At 51.4% G+C, this 16,265-nt stretch overlaps 1 protein-coding gene across 26 annotated transcripts in view; it reads right to left on the bottom strand.

The window, feature by feature from the left end:
* The window catches only part of Tsc2 (TSC complex subunit 2), a 36,861-nt gene that overhangs the window by 17,024 nt on the left and 3,572 nt on the right, over nt 1–16,265 (bottom strand). For 19 of the 26 annotated variants that reach the window (XR_003952103.1, XR_001782062.2, NM_001286716.1 and 16 more), the window contains exons 5-20: nt 16,103–16,247; nt 15,152–15,269; nt 13,856–13,904; nt 13,407–13,532; nt 12,429–12,502; nt 10,637–10,763; nt 9,686–9,829; nt 8,788–8,925; nt 8,221–8,324; nt 7,911–7,992; nt 6,576–6,731; nt 6,027–6,143; nt 2,638–2,760; nt 1,845–1,951; nt 1,513–1,663; nt 352–474 (exon numbers count right to left, since the gene is read on the bottom strand). Coding sequence is in view for 24 of the 26 variants with exons in the window: in NM_001286716.1 (NP_001273645.1) it covers nt 352–474; nt 1,513–1,663; nt 1,845–1,951; nt 2,638–2,760; nt 6,027–6,143; nt 6,576–6,731; nt 7,911–7,992; nt 8,221–8,324; nt 8,788–8,925; nt 9,686–9,829; nt 10,637–10,763; nt 12,429–12,502; nt 13,407–13,532; nt 13,856–13,904; nt 15,152–15,269; nt 16,103–16,247 (1,884 nt within the window). In the remaining 2 variants the exon portion in view is untranslated. The remainder of the gene's footprint in view (nt 1–351; nt 475–1,512; nt 1,664–1,844; nt 1,952–2,637; nt 2,761–6,026; nt 6,144–6,575; nt 6,732–7,910; nt 7,993–8,220; nt 8,325–8,787; nt 8,926–9,685; nt 9,830–10,636; nt 10,764–12,428; nt 12,503–13,406; nt 13,533–13,855; nt 13,905–15,151; nt 15,270–16,102; nt 16,248–16,265) is intronic. The other 7 variants (XM_030249646.1, XM_017317392.2, XM_006524044.3 and 4 more) reach the window with 1 other exon arrangement.

The raw sequence follows: 16,265 nt of genomic DNA on the forward strand, positions 1-16,265 counted from the left end.
TCAGTTGAGGAAATGCCTCCATGAGTTCCAACTCTAAGGCATTTTCTCAATTAGTGATCAAGGGGGAAAGGCCCCTTGTGGGTGGGACCATCGCTGGGCTGGTAGTCTTGGGTTCTATAAGAGAGCAGGCTGAGCAAGCCAGGGGAGGCAAGCCAGTAAAGAACATTCCTCCATGGCCTCTGCATCAGCTCCTGCTTTCTGACCTGCTTGAGTTCCAGTCCTGACTTCCTTGGTGATGAACAGCAGTATGGAAGTGTAAGCCGAATAAACCCTTTCCTCCCCAACTTGCTTCTCGGTCGTGATGTTTGTGCAGGAATAGAGACCCTGACTAATACAGAGGGCGTTCGTTACCATGGAGCAGAGGGCAGAAGACAGCTGGTCGACACTGCAGGGGGAGGTGAAGATGAGGACTTTGTAGCGCAGTGACTCCGGCAGCCTGCTGAGCACCAGCTTCAGCACCTTCCAGTCGCTCTCCTACAGGGAAGGGTTTCGTGCTGGAGGCGGGGCTCTCTAGACCTTGGTAACACAAGGGTCCATCCATACTTGAAGCTGCGTGCTGCTGCACAGCTACGAGGCTTGGATTGCTGCTACTTTGCCACAAGGTATGTATGGAGCCTTGACCTCTGTCCCTCAAATGCACGAGCAGCCACTGCTCAGAGACAGCCTTGGACATGGGCAGCACCTTCGACAGCCAACAGAGGCTGTGGTCCAGAGGCCAGTCTGCATGGAGACCCAGCAGAGAGCCAGTGCCTCCTCCATCTTCTCAGTACAACTTACATCTTCCTCAGACTAGCTCTGTCATCCCTCACCTGCCCAGTGAGGGCCCAGTGACTGCCTGCCAACACTCCCCGCAGCCCCCCACACACACACAACTTCTATCCCAGCTAAGCGTCTCCAACAATGACACTGTGGCAGAAAGCTAAGCCATAGCTGTGGGTGCAAGAGAGCACACAACAATCCATCAGCCAAGATCTCTGACAGAGAGCCAGTGTCAGCCTAAGGCCACAGCCACAGAGAGGACATGGCTCTTGGCTTCTGCCTGGTCATATCTCCATTAGAGATAGCCCACTCCCACAGCCAAACCTTAATCAGTCCTGAAAACCATCAACACTCTTGTGACAGAAGGCCTAGATACTCCCAGGAGACAACCTGCCAGCTCCAGCATCTCCAAGGACTCTGGGCCTTCTACTCCCTCCAGTGCCCCCACAGTTTCACTGCCCTGGTCTTTTGCCTGGCATCTTTAACACCTCTCACTGCACAAAACCATACCACCCACTTCTAGGCTTTGCTGACTCCTGTTTCTGGACCTTCCCTATTGCTCAGGCCTGACTTCAGACTCACCTGGTAGATGCTCCTAAGACAGGAGTGTCCGTCCACCTGTGCCCTCCCTATGAGGTGCATGCTGGTCTAGGGCTACTGTTATCTGGATACATATTTAAGTCCTGTTGTAAAACTTCACTCATACAAGGGTGAGAAACTGGGTTTGCTTCAAGAATCTGATATACTTCTCACCTGCTTCAAACACTGCAACAGGACACGGAAGAGCAGGGAGTAGGGTAGGTAGCCGAGCCGCACAGCAGGGCCCATAGGCACAGGGCTAGGGGGCCCAGTTGGAGGTGAAAGGGGCCCACTGGCTTTCTTCTCTGAGGCTCTATCCAGTTCCCTGTGGAGGCAGATGGACACTGGACAAGTTAAACTGACACGGCCCCTCCTGGCCCCAGCTTCCGCTGACATCCCTTCTGTACAGTCCCTCCTATGAAATAACCCTGAGTAGGCAGACAACACCCAGCTTCATCTCGTGACCAGCCCACCCTGGAGCCCGAGGGAGGGCCTGCCACACATACATGCAGTCACAGAGGCAGTAAGGGCTGAATCTCACGACCCCATCCTTGTTGGGCAGGCCCAGTCGATGCAGCGAGTCAGCCCGCAGTAGCAGCAGGAAGTCAAAGGCCTAGCAGGGAGAACAGTGGCCATTCAGTCAGGCCACGAGCCTGACTCCAGGGCAGGAGGGGAGATCCTAGTCACTTAGCACTTTATATACAACAAGGCCTGAGCCTCTGAGCTGGTGTCCTGCACAGAAGGAAACTTCTCCCCAGGAGCTATAGACAGTCGCTGACATCTAACAGCAAAATATTCTCACAGCCCCACGGCTTCCCCACAGTGACTGACTAGGCTGGGATCCTTAAAGAACAGGTTATCCACTGAGCCTGGAGACCTCAGGGCTTCCTTCTTAGTGACTTCTACTCAGCAGAGGTATCAGGGTGACCAGCTGTCAGCAGCTGTCCATCCCTGTCCTCCCCTCTCCCCACTAGCTACATCCAAAGGAGCCCCTCTTTCAGGTTCTTGGGGGTCTCTTCAGCACCAGAAGCACTGGGACCGTTGCCAAGCCTGGAGGCCAAGGTGCCCCGACCTTGGACGACTGTGTGACTTCAGAGTAACACGCCACACAGGTACAAGGAGTGTAAGCCAAGGAAAGGCAGAGGTCCTTGGCAGGGCAGACACAGCAGATGGGAAGGAGCCATGTGCCTTGCACAGGACCCTTCCCAGACCGCCAACTGCCTCTCTAGACCGTTGTACATCCATCAAGCCTAGGGCAGCATGCTGGCCCCCAAGTGGTCACCCGCCTGGCAGTCTTACCTGTAGTCGGATGCTGCTAGCAATGGGCAGGGAGTAGCCGTGCTTGTAATGGAGCTGGATGTGACTAATGAGGCTCTCATACACTCGAGTGGCGTGGCTGGCAGGCAAGGTGTAGAGCTTGGTCTGCCGAGAAAGAGTGCATCAATCCTATGACAGCAGCCAGAGAGACGGCACCTGGCCCAGGCCAGAGGAAACAGCATCAGTTCTCCAAAGACTATCCAGCAGCAGCCGCCATTTCCCTCTACACCTTTCAGTCAAGGAGCCATCTCACTATGTGGCCATCTTACCAGCAGGACAGCAGGTAGCAAATCAGGGAAACACCTAGCACTGCACAGTAGTGACCCACTCTCCATGTGCCAGAAAGGGTGACCACAATACATACATGTGCTAGCATGGGATTTCAGTCCTCCAAGACTAAGGAGGTCAACAAAGAGAGGCTGGGTAGGGCGAATTGGGAGCACCCTTCCTCCCAGCCCCACACCATCCCAACACAGCTCTAGCCCTCTCCTGGCAGACCCAGGAGAAAGGACCCATGCTGCCACAGGGGCTGTCATGGTCCCTGAGCCTTGGAAGTGAGCAGCGGGAACTGATAAAGTCACCTCTGTGAGTTTTGTTTGTTTGTTTTCCTGTCTGGCCTGACGCTCTCTGTGTTCTCTGGCCTTCCTCCGGAGCGCTGGGGTGAAAGGTGAGTACCACTGACTCTATTTCCCAGTCTCATAGCACACCACCAAAGTCCTGCCGCAGACCATGGGAGGCGCCAAATCTAACACAAACCACACCCATGATGGGCAGACGGCTACTGTTGGCAGAGAATCTAACCCTTCCACGGGGTTGAACCAGGGAGAACCATGCCATTTCTATTGTCAGGGAATGACCAGGCCAAGACTTTGCCTCCAATATAGCATAGTTCAGCCTATAGCCAGGAACTTGGTCTCACAACTAGACTTCTAAGGTAGGACAAGAAATCCTTCTCTTGCGCTACCCAGAAAATGTGGCACAGAGTAAGTGCTCCTTTCAACAGAGCAGGGAGGGAAAGGGCACTGAACTCTTTTGGATGAAAGCCCAAAAAGACCCCAGGAACTGTGGCGCTGTGCTTATGCCAGTGACAATTTGGATGCCAGCTGGGTGTGATGGCCGATGACATAACCTCGTAAGATAGAAGCTATAGGACCTCCAGACGTAGGCCAGCCTGAACTGCAACAGGACCTTAATCCCAACACTGCAGAGGCAGAGGCAGAGGCAGGCAGATTTCTGTGAGTTTGAGGTCAGCTTGGTCTACAGAGTGAGTTCTAGGCCCAGAGAAGCATAGAGACCCTGTCACTCAAAAACAAAGCTGGCGAGTGGGCGTCATAGCTAAAGGTGTGCCACCAAGCCCGATGACCTCAGTTTAGTTCCTGGGATATACAAAACGAAAGGAGAAAACCAACTCCCACAAGTTGTCTGTCCCCTGACACCCACCTAAACGGCACTTAAGTGCATGCGTGAGCACACACATAAAATAAATACAATTTTTTTAAAACTAAAAGCCAAACACTGTGCCAAGATAGTGGCCCACACTAGTAATCCTAGAACCCTAAAGACAGACAGTTTTGACTACAAAGAAAGTTCCAGGCCAACCTGGACTACCTAGTGAGACCTGTATCGATACATACAAAAGGAAAGAAAGGAAAGGAAAGGAAAGGAAAGGAAAGGAAAGGAAAGGAAAGGAAAGGAAAGGAAAGGAAAGGAAAGGAAAGGAAAGGAAAGGAAAGGAAAGGAAAGGAAAGGAAAGGAAAGGAAAGGAAAGGAAAGGAAAGGAAAGGAAAGGAAAGGAAAGGAACAAATCTACATGCTAGGAGGTAGGCATCATAGTGTGTATCAAATGGAGGAGGAAGATCGTGAATTTAAAATAGCCTTAACAAGATAATGAGAGCTTCTTTCAACAACAACAACAACAACAACATGGCAAAGCCCAGACGTGATCTGGATATGGAAAACTACATACTCCGATGGGGAAGCCAGAACGCATACGAGGCTAGTGTGGAAAAGGGTGCAGTCTGAGTGCACAGCAGCCTAGCAAGCTGACCACAGCACTGCAGACCTCTAACAGCAGCACGCGGAAACGGAAGCAGGAGCCCCACGAGTTCAGAGCCAGTCCAGCCTGGGCGGGTCCTACCTTTAAGAAGGGGGCTGGGCATGAGGTGGCAAAGGACTTTTTACACAAGTGTAAGGACAGCATTTGGATCCGCAGAACCCACCCACAGCAGGACATGGTAGCACCTATCTATACTCCAGTGCTCCCATGGGGAGGTTGGCGGCAGAGACAGGAGGATCCCTATCAGCTCCTAGGCCTACTGGCCTATAGTAGTCAGCGGTAAACAAGAGTCTCTGACAAATAGGTAACCAGTGAGGACGGGCACCTGAGGTTGTTCCCTAACTGCCAAGTGCACAGTGTGGCAAGAGTGTGTCTATCCTCACACACACAAACTAATGTATGGACACACACATGAACACACTACAAGAAAAGCTCACAAACTGTGACATGCCTCAGATGTTACAGACTTAGTGTGACTCAGCAATTCCTCCTAGGTCTGCCCAACGCTATCCAGCCCAGCAAAGGCAGCCACAGGGAGGAGCCACGGACCACAGCAAGTGGGCCATGCACACAATGGAACATTCTGAAAAGCAACGAAGCTCTGATACACGCCATAGCGTGGATGCTTGGTGAAAGCCAACCACAGAGGCCCACATGCGAGGCCATGTATGTGAAACAGCTAGGACAAGACAATGTCTCCATGGGAACAGACAGAGCAGCAGCCCCGGGACCTTGGAGGAAGTGGGGAACAGCGGTCAGCAGGTATAGGCTGACTGACTGGAACTGGACAGTGTCATATGGTCATTCGGTCCTATAGTCCTAGCTCTCAAAGGCCAGACTAGGCTACATAGTGAGGCCCTCTCCCCAAAAAAGTAAAACAAACAAACAGAAAAACCAATCTAGTAAATTGGTTGTGGGGACAGCTGCACAGCCTTGTGGACATATTGATAGTCAATAGGCTATTGACAATAATGGAGGGCACCATATGATATGTGCCACAGTATCTTAATAAAGCTCTCCCAGAAGCAAGCAGCCGCAGGGCAAGAGCAGCTTCTCCACTCAGCAGCTAAGGAACAGTACTGGCGGCAACAGAGGGAGCTCTGAGCAGCAAGGATGGAGTAACTGCAGAGTAACTTTAGAGCAGAGAAGGCTCACCTGCTGCAGGCCGCAGGCCTCTCACGGCTTGGTCACATCTTCATACTGCCACTCAGCGGTACCACCCAATCCCTGTAACCCAGTCAGAGCTGGGGTTTCCAGGACACACATCTCTTTAGAGAAGCTTCCAACAAGCCTTCTACCCTTGCAGAGCACCCACCTGAAGGATGACCAGGAGCCCCAGGACCGCGGTCTTCACGTCCTCCAGGGAGGCCGAGTGCATGGCCAGGTCCCTTTCTTCCAGCTCCGGGGGTGGAGAGAGTGAGCGCGCCATCACCTTCCAAGAGGCCAGCATGTAAGGTCCAAGTCACGGCTCACAGGCAGTTCGCCACAGACCTGACTACCAGGACTACCCCTCCTGTCCTTCTCGGGAGGGAAGATATGCCTTCTCACAAGTGACTGCTCACAAACAGTTCAAAACTGAAAGGACAAAGCAGCCTCCCTGGGGGGATGTGGGCCGCAGCCCTGGATCCCTGCTCTGTGCTATTCTCCAGATGCCTGGCGCAGACCCCTGAGAGTGACAGGACACTCATTTGCAAGGTGCTGAGGCAGTACACCAGCCAAGCAAGGTGGCTCAACACGGCCTGCTGACACCACACACTTCTGCTGCCCGTGCAGACAGCCATCAGTCACAGTGATAAAAACGGGACAAAGAGGTCTAGCCACAGGGCTTTGTCCATGCCAGCCCAGACCTCTAAATGGCTCTCACCTTTTCAATGATGTCCAGCAGACTGTTGAAGTGGTGGGTGTGGCACCCCTCTGCCAGGTCCACCAGCAGCTGAGTAGCCAGCTTTCGGACCTGATGGTCCTTATCCTCGGGAATGTGGGAGAGCTGCGAGATGACCACCGAGTTAATCAGCTCCTCCTGCATCGAACACAAGGTGGAGAAGGTCTCCATTCAGTCCCACAGTGGGCAGGGGACACACTTCACTGACTCTGTGACTCCCTCAAGACACAGACCCGAGGCAGGTAAGGTGTCCCAAAAAAAAACTGCAGAAAAGCTAGACAGTGAAGGATACTTCCTGTAGTCTGTGTGAGACCCTGGGTTCCATGTCTAACACACACATATACAAAGAACCCTCCTAAGTGGAGGGCCATGTATCAACGTGAGCGTGTGTGTGTGCGTGCGTGTGCGTGTTGGGCAAATGGAAACTCTGATATCAAAGAAATTACTATAACATTGCAAGGAGCGCTTTCACAGAACTGGCAGAAGATAACGGGAAGAGAGCATTTAAACACCAATTGGTAAGGGAGGGTAGAGCATCCAGAGGACCATCCTGAAAAGATGTGCTCTTCCCTGATGGAGGAGGGGCCAGATCATAGTGGAGATGAGCAGAGTGCAGTGTGCAGTACAGAAAGGCTGGAAGGGGAAGAAGGAGGCGCCAAAGAAGCTGGGAAGTCAGGCCCAACAGTCATGCAGAAGGAGAAAGAGCTGTCTGAGGTGCAAAAAAGGCCACACAGAATGTCAAGCACTAATAGTGCTCCCCAAAACCAGAATACCACAGACTTGAGGAAGCACAGAGGCAGAGACGACACCACAAGGCCACCTGGTGGGGCCTAGGGCAGTCTGCAGCTGGTAATCGGACTAAGGGATGCTGGACAGTAGAAATGACTACAGAGACAGACACCACCCACCAGACTGTGCCGAAGGGTGACAGAGCACCTGCCCAACAGGCATGCAACCTGAGTCCTTCCCCAGAACAACACAGAGAGGAGGACTTCTGAAGTTGATCCAGATTGTTCAGAAACTCCTGGGTTCCAAGTGGGACTCCGGCCAGAGCTTCAGGAGCGTGTAGTAAGTACCTACCTTGCTTCTTCAGCCTCCAGGCCCAACCCAGGGCCCCACCAGGACATGACAAAATAAACAAACTATGGAATGTACAGGGAGGAAGAAAGCCAGCTGAAAGCATGCATAAAGGGGAGCCGGTAAGACCCCAGGCAGACCTTGGCTCGGCTGGAGCAGGTACAAGGCCCAGAGCAGGCAGAACCCAGAGCCAGCCCCACCCGAGCACACCCCGCCTGGGCTTTAGACCTGAGTGCACACCTCATAGAACTGCCTGTTGATCAGCAGCACGAAGGACAGAACATCCAACACCTTGATGCGCACGGCGCTGCGGCACTCATTCCTGGGGGAAGAGCAGGCCCGCTGCAGCGCCCTCAGCACACTGCTGTGGGCCCAACACAGCTGGCGGGGACCACCCTCATGGAATCCACCGCCATGTGGGCCAGAGGCCATGACCCACGGAAAGGCCAACCTTCCCCCTCACTCCGTGATTTTGGAGGCTCAGAAAGGAAAGCCTGATCTTACTATAAACAGTGCCCTGGAGACAAGGGGATAATAGAGGCTCCGCTACCTGAAGAACCTCTCCATCAACAACTGCAAGTTCTGGATCCAGCCATCCTTGGCAGGGTGGATGGACTGGGCTCTGTAGGATATCAAGTTTAAGAGAGAGGATTCCTGTGGAAGGAAAACAGTTCTAAGGTCAGAGAGCTCTTTGCCCTTCGGCAAGTGCTGCTAACCTGCTACAAGGCAGTTTTCTCCGAGATTAGCTACCTCACAGCCCCGTGCGGAATTAGCAAGAACAACTGTCTCCTAGAAGTGAGAGACTCCTGTCAAGGCTATGTGATAGTCTGGCAGTGGACAGAGTAACCCTGGCAAAATGACTGCCGCCCCCTGGGATAGCTGGGCTCTGTGGAGCCAGCCCAGAACATTCCCCCACCCAGGTGGGAAGAGACTGACTGTTAGGCTAACACAAAGCTCTTTAACAAACCCACACAAGCCTGCGAGCTGATGCCCGCCAGCTTTCCTGCTGGAGCACAAAGCTAGGAACACAGGAGCCTGTCCATCTTTTACTTGAAAATCAGAAACCACAGCTCCGTGGGAACCATTCCCCACAGCTCCACCAGGATAGGGTCCTTACAGGTCTCTGGTCTGCATAGCTCTCCACCAGTTCATAGTATCTTTCCTGCGAGCCATGGAACTCGTTCTGGTCACATAGCTCCTCCACAGTGGTCAGCAGGTCATGGACGATGGTCTTGAGTTCCGGGCTGTCCAGGTTCTACAGTACCAAGATACATCATATAACCTAATTTCCTTTACCCTTTCAACACAGCTTGAGAGGAGCTACTTACAAACATACCACCTACCAGACACCCACACCATCCCATACACATACGCGCGCACTCTCTCTCTCATATTCTCTGACTAGGCCATCTGAGAGAGAGGTGGAAATCACTGCTATGACCCATTTCCTCCTACAGGAACAGAGGTTGAACAAACAGGAGGTAAAATCTTGCAGCTTCAAACCCTTGCATGCTTCTCCCAGTCACAGTCTTCCTTCCACTGGCCTGTCCCCTTTTCATCTACAGCCCCAGGCTGCACTAAGCCAGATACTGGCCTCACCTCACAGAGCCCTGCATTCCTGAGAGCCTGTGGCCCTGGTGTTTTCTCTAGCACTGTGCCACTTACACTGTCCTCCAAAGTCACAGATGGCAGTGTAGATGCTCTGTAAACTGCCTCTGGGGCCTACTCAAGCCAGGAAGGTGACCTGTCCTGTCACTTGGTCTGCCTTGGACAACTAGCTCAGGCCTTGCTCACCTACTGAATATCCCTAGAGCCAAAAGAATGGAGCACACCAGGAAAAACAAATTCTGTCCTTCAGTGGAAGACAAACTGGCACCAAGAGTCACCAGAAAACATCCACATCAAGTCTTCAGACCCCAAGAAAGGGCCCAGACGCACAGAACGCATGTACACCTCCCAGCAGGGACAAGCCCGCCTCTCTGGGATCTTAGTCCTTTCTGGCATTCCTGACTTACCTGGAGTTGCTGAAGTAGTCGTTCAATGATGTCCAGCAGAATATCCCATGTCACAGCCTGGAGCTCCTTCCTATACTTCTTGATGAGTCTTGTTATGGACAGAACAATCTCATATGACACCACCTCATTGGGACAGGTCATAGCCTGAAACACAGTACCATGGGGCAGTGTTATGCCTCATAGAGGATGAGAGCATCCTGTCTCCTGTCCTGTCTCCTGTCCTGTCTCCGAGGTGGGCGTAAATGCATGGATGGGTAGCATTTCACACACAGGCCCACAAAGCATGTGTGGAACTCAGAAAGGTATCTGTTATGTAAGGCTCAAGGGCCCCACCTCCAAAAGGCCTGACTAGGAGGAGACAGGAACTCCAAATTCCAGAACAAAAGTACAGTACTGTCTCAGACCAAACTGATGGGTGCTAAGTTGTGGTGTAAGCAATGCAATGTATAAAGATCACAGCTTGCACAGAACTGCAGGACCCCTACAGATTGGGAGACTGTACAACCAGATGAAAGGCACTTTGTCTGAGCAACTCTGCTATAAAATGAAGACCTCAGCTTACCAGGGAGCCGTGAGAACTAAATACAAGCACACAGGGAAGTTCTCTGGACACCACAGGGTACCACAGAACAAAAGCTATGCTGTGAACATCATCCAGAGAGCTGGAACGATCACTATTTGACAGAAGGGAGCCAGCACTGAGAGAAGGAATGCTATCCTAGGGGCAACACTGGGTACCTCAGCACTGGTGGGCAGGAGATGCAATTTTTACGATAAAACATTTTCTTGAGAATAAATCCTCTTTAAAGCCCTCTCATCCACAGTTAAAAAGCAAGTGACTGGAAATAGCTGCTCAGACCCAGCCTCATCAGCCCCAGCCAGACAGGTGGGCAAACCTGATGCAAGCTCTCCCACTTTCTCCAATCCGCTGTGGTATACAAAGCACCTTACCTCATAAAAAGACGGCAGCACAGATGTGGGGGAGTTCTTGAGAGAGTAGAGCCGGTGAGCTCCCCAGAGTGCCATCCCTACAAAGAACACAGCTCCTCTCAGCAGTGGGGCATCTTCCATGTAGGATCTGAAAATGTTCCCCAGAAAGACAGATGTGAGCAGAGTCCTCGCTCAGAGTTGGACCCAAGGCAGAGCTGGGCTCTGGCAGTGTCCCCAGGAGACACCTTGCACTTATGGTGCAGAAGTGTGGTTGGTGAAATGGGCGGGGAACAAAGAGGCCAGCAGCAACTGTGATTCCTTCACAACTTGCTCAGCCAGTCACTACTGGTCACATGGGTTATGGCTGTCATCAGACACAGAACTCATGTAACAAGACCATGGGCAGCACGGTACTAACAGCCTGGTGGAAGACAGACTTAAGAATCTCACAGGTGAGCCGGGCGTAGTGGCGCAGCACTTGGGAGGCAGAGGCAGGCAGATTTCTGAGTTCAAGGCCAGCCTGGTCTACAAAGTGAGTTCCAGGACAGCCAGGGCTATACAGAGAAAACCTGTCTCGAAAAACCAAGAAAAAACAAACAAACAAAAAAAGAATCTCACAAGTGCAAAGGCTGCACCTGAAACCCCAGCTGAGAAGCCATGGACACAGTGAGAACTACCTAGGAAGCCAGGTAGCTAAGCACGTGTAGGGACCTCACAGAACACTCAGGATGCAACAAAAGTGAGACCATCTTACCAGGAGTGACAGGTATATGTGAAGACCCTTGGCAGGAGGGAGGATGCCAAGAAAGACAAGGCAAAAGAGGTTTATGGGACTAAGGCCTAAGACTTCCACTGGGTCTGTTTGGACTAAGACCACTATGATCTCAAACAAAGGCTAACATGGTCTGTGAAAGAGAAATCTCACTAGGTTGCTCTACAACAGTATACCTCAGGAGGCAATGATGGACGTCAGAGAGACGCAAAATGGGGAGCGCTGATGTGGGTGTCTACTAGACAGTGGGCAAACCTGAGCCACCTCTGGAGACAAAAGCATCAGTACTTGTAATGGCTTGGCTACAGGGTGAAGTACGGACAACATCAGGCCGTAAGTCTAGACTGTAGCAGACTAGAAAGGCCCACACAATGGCCATGAGGCTTAGGACAGAAGGTAAGTCTAAATGTGAACACCATGACTGGACTAGGAGAAGCAGAAGATGGAAGGTCATATCCGAATGGAGAACAACTACCAAGAAAACCTCAATCTCATCAACACCAGCCAAGTATCTAAAGCCCTCCTCCTGACCCTAGCCACCCACTGTCACCTGGCACCCACGCACTCACCTGTCCTGGCACATACACACTCACCTATCCTCCTGGCATACACACACTCACCTGTCCTCCTGCACACACATATGCACTCACCTGTCCTCCTGCACACACATGCACTCACCTGTCCTCCTGCACACACATGCACTCACCTGTCCTCCTGCACACACATGCACTCACCTGTCCTCCTGCACACACATGCACTCACCTGTCCCCTGGCACACATGCACTCACCTGTCCTCCTGGCACACACACATGCACTCACCTGTCCTCCTGGCACACATGCACTCACCTGTCCCCTGGCACACATGCAGTCACCTATCCTCCTGGCACATAACACACTCACCTGTCCCCTGGCACACATGCACTCACCTGTCCTCCTGGCACACACACATACACTCACCTGTCCTCCTGGCACATAACACACTCACCTGTCCCCTGGCACACATGCACTCACCTGTCTTCCTGCACACACACATGCACTCACCTGTCCTCCATGATGCGGCACATGTTGTAGATGGCGCTGTGGCCCAGGTGGGTGCCCAGAAGGTTACGCATCAACTGGAAAACAGAACACACACACACAGACCCCATTAGGGTTAGGTGATATAAGCCCCAGGCTCTAGGAGGGCGGAGCCCTAGCCTCAGCCTGCCTTGCATGGACACTGTTCTGCAATCCCACTTGATCCCAAGTTCACTGCGTCCTCCTTACAAACACAGAAGACGACAGAGCCCTGTGGCAGTTGTAATATGCTTAGCCCATGGGAAGTGGCACTATTAAGGGGTGTGGCCTTATTGGAGGAGGTGTAGCCTTGTTAAAGGAAGTGTGTCACCGCGGAGTGGGCTTTGAGACCCCACTCCTAGCTGCCAATGTGGCAGTTTCTCCTGACTGCAGCCAGATCAAGATATAAATTCTTGGCTTCTTCTCCAGCACTGTATCTACCTAGACACTGCCAAACTTCCTGTCACTATGATAACGGGTTGAATTGCTGAACCTATAAGCCAGCCCCAATTAAATGTTGTCCCTTATAAGAGTTGCCTTGGAGCCGGGTGGTGGTTGCGCACGCCTTTGATCCCAGTACTTTGAAGGCAGAGGCAGGCGAATTTCTTAGTTCAAAGGCAGCCTGGTCTACAAAGTGAGTTCCAGGACAGTCAGGGCTACACAGAGAAACCCTGTCTCAAAAAGCCAAAAAAAAAAAAAAAAAAAGAGTTGCCTTGGTTATGGTGTCTCTTCTCAGCAATGGAAACCCTAAGACAAACGCTCAAAACATCTCCCAAACCTGGGCCTCAACTCAAACACCTGGGAAATGGCCACCAGGATGTGTTTCCTCAACGTTTCACTGTCTGGTGATCCCAAAAGTCTAGCAGCGTTCACTGACTATAACACAGCCCTGTCCTGTCAGGTGCTGGCAGCAGAGCTTGCCCTGGGGAAGGAGTTCGCAGAAACAGCCTGGGGGAAGCCTACCTTCCAGCAAGGCTCACACAGCTCCTTGACATTGATGGTGCGGCACAGGGTGATAATGAACAGAGGCAGGCTCTCGGCTGGTAAGCAGTTGTAGCAGACCACAGCATCCAGCACTTGCAAGGACACCTGCATGAGAGGTAGAGCATCATGCTGGTGCCCAATTCTTATCCTCCTACCTATGCCTGAGCATAGGAACCTGTAGGAACCACAGTGCAGGTAAGCGAGAGTAAGCGTGCACTGGGAGGGGCTGTTAGCTGCCATCAGCCATCGTAAGCACGACTTCCCATCTTAGGCTATTACAACACTATGCAGAGCACCCAACTGTCCTGACAGTACATGCCTACAGCTCAGAGAAGCTGAGCAGCTCCAGAACCCACATAGCCAGAGAATGGCAGCAGGGCTTGACCTCAAACCCCAGCCTTCCACAAATAAAGCCAGGAGTAACTGACCTCAATGTCCACAGAGGACACTGTCCGGATGCATAGCAGACAAATCATGCTGCAGGAAGAAGAACATTGAAGTCAGGTAAACAGCGTCTCAAGAAGACTCTGTGACTACAGTTTATTGCTTCTCCACTGTATGGTATCAGTTATCATAGTGTGCTTGTCCACAGTGTGCCTGTTCTGTGCCAACCACATGCCCAGCGCTGAGTGCATGGTGTAAAGCAAACAAAGTCTCTGCTTCCACTGAGATCTCAAGATGGCTTTAAACACACACACACACACACACACACACACACACAAAACACACACACACACAGGGCTGGAGAAACGGCTCAGTGGTTAAGAGCACCATCTGCTCTTCTAGGAGACTCAGGTTCAATTCCCACTACCCAAAGAGTGGCTCTCAACCATCTTTAACCAGGGTATCTGATACCTTCTGGCCTCCGCAGGCAGGGCATATAATGGTACACAGACATATATGCAAGAAAAATACTCAGGTACATGAATAAATTATTAAAATACAATAAAAAATGATGACAAAAAGGGGCTGGGCATGGTAGAACACACCTTTAGTCCCAGTCCTCAGGGGGCAGAGACAGGGGGATCTCTTTAAGTTGGAGGCCAGCCTGGTCTACAGAGTGAGTTCCAGGCCAGTCAGAGCTATATAGTGAGACCCTGCCTAGAAACCACAAAGGAAAAACATAAGGAAAAGGGAGCTGGCGAGACACTTGCAACTGAAGTGCTTGCTGCATAAATCTAAAACGTGAGTGTTGTCCTCAGATCACATGTAAAGGTGGGAAGGAGAAAACAGACTCCACAAAGCCGTCCCCTGACCTCCACACACATGCCATGGTGCACGTGGAAAAAAAAAACAATAACAAAGTAAAGTGTAAAAATAAAAATATGTGCTTATGGTGGTTGGTGGTGGCACACACCTTAATCCCAGCATTCAGGAGGTAAAGGCAGGCAGATCTCTGTGAGTTCAGGGCCAGCCTGGTCTATAGACTGAGTTCCAGGATAGCCACAGATACAAAGAAAAACCCTGTCTCCAAATAAATAAATAAATAAATATATAAATAAAGTGCACTTGTCCACTGGCAATCTCATTTATCTGGTAGCTTCACTAACGTTATTAATCCTAAAGAGCTAAGCTTGAGACCCAAGACCGTGGAACTGATATCAAAGAGCCACTAAAGTTCTTTCTTTCTTCTGGGGCAGGGAGTGGAACCCAGGGTCTCTTACATGCTAGCAGCAACTCTACTGCTCAGCCTCACTTCAGCCCTTAGTTACATTGTTACTTACTGAACCATTGATGCAATGTATTCGTCAAGGTAACAGCTGTTGAACTTGACCAGGTTGACAAGTACCAGAAGGAATTCTGAGGACAAGCCAACATCCATCCACTGCAGGACAAACTCTGCTGTAGGAGAAAAGATGAGGCTATATCCTCCTCCTCCTCCAGGAAGATCGGTCTGCATCCTATCACTGCAACATACTGGACCCAAGGAGGCTCAGCAGGAATCTGAGCAAGCCCTGCACAGACACTTGCTCTGCCTGGGTGTTGGAACTGAGCAGATAAAAGAGGCATACGTTCCATTCAAGGACTGGCTCCATTACAGGGCACACAAACATTAAAATTCTTGCTCAGGAAGCAGGTTCTTAGGAGATCCCCAACCCCATAAAAAATCTCTAGAAGATATAAAGAATACATAGATACAGGCAAGGCTGCAGGCCATACAGCCTCAGAGAATCTGATGGCAAACTGTAACAGCACCTGTCCCAGAGGCAGATCAGCAGTCGAGGACCATTGCTGGGCATCAGAATAGCAGAGCCCCAAGCTGACTTACTCCCCAGTCTTTCTTTTTTTCTCACCAAAGGGAAAGGAAGTCTTAAACGTACTAAAACCTCTTACTGTCACATGACAGGAGGCAAGCAGAAACCAGGCTGGGATGTCAAGCCACACTGACAAAGAGTAACAACACAGGTCCACTGGTGACAGGGAAGAAGACGGACCCAGGCACGCAGATTCGGCACCCTCTCCAAAGATAAACGCACCACTCATTTCAAAGGCACCTTCTGGGCCCTGCCAGCCAAAGACTTCAAGCAGCAGGTCTGCAGTGAATCCCAGAAGGGCACTGATAAGCTCCCAAGGCAAATGGTAAATGGCCCTGTGCCCCCTGCAGGCCACCCCGTGAACTGCAGCACCTTTTCTCATCTCAGGCATCTCTCATCCTCTCTCTGTGTGACACCTACCCAGTTCTTCTTCCAAATAGGTAATGTGCCTCCCATTGTCTGTGAGGGCCTTAAAAACTTCTAGCCTTTCATGGAGGTCTTCATTGGAGGGGTAGTCCTTGATCACTTTGAAGAAGAGGGCTCTGAGAACTCCCAAACGATCACCCTAAAGACAAAAACAATA

The sequence above is a fragment of the Mus musculus genome, chromosome 17 (assembly GCF_000001635.26).
Source record: "Mus musculus strain C57BL/6J chromosome 17, GRCm38.p6 C57BL/6J".
In the NCBI taxonomy this organism is placed as follows: Eukaryota; Metazoa; Chordata; class Mammalia; order Rodentia; family Muridae; genus Mus; species Mus musculus.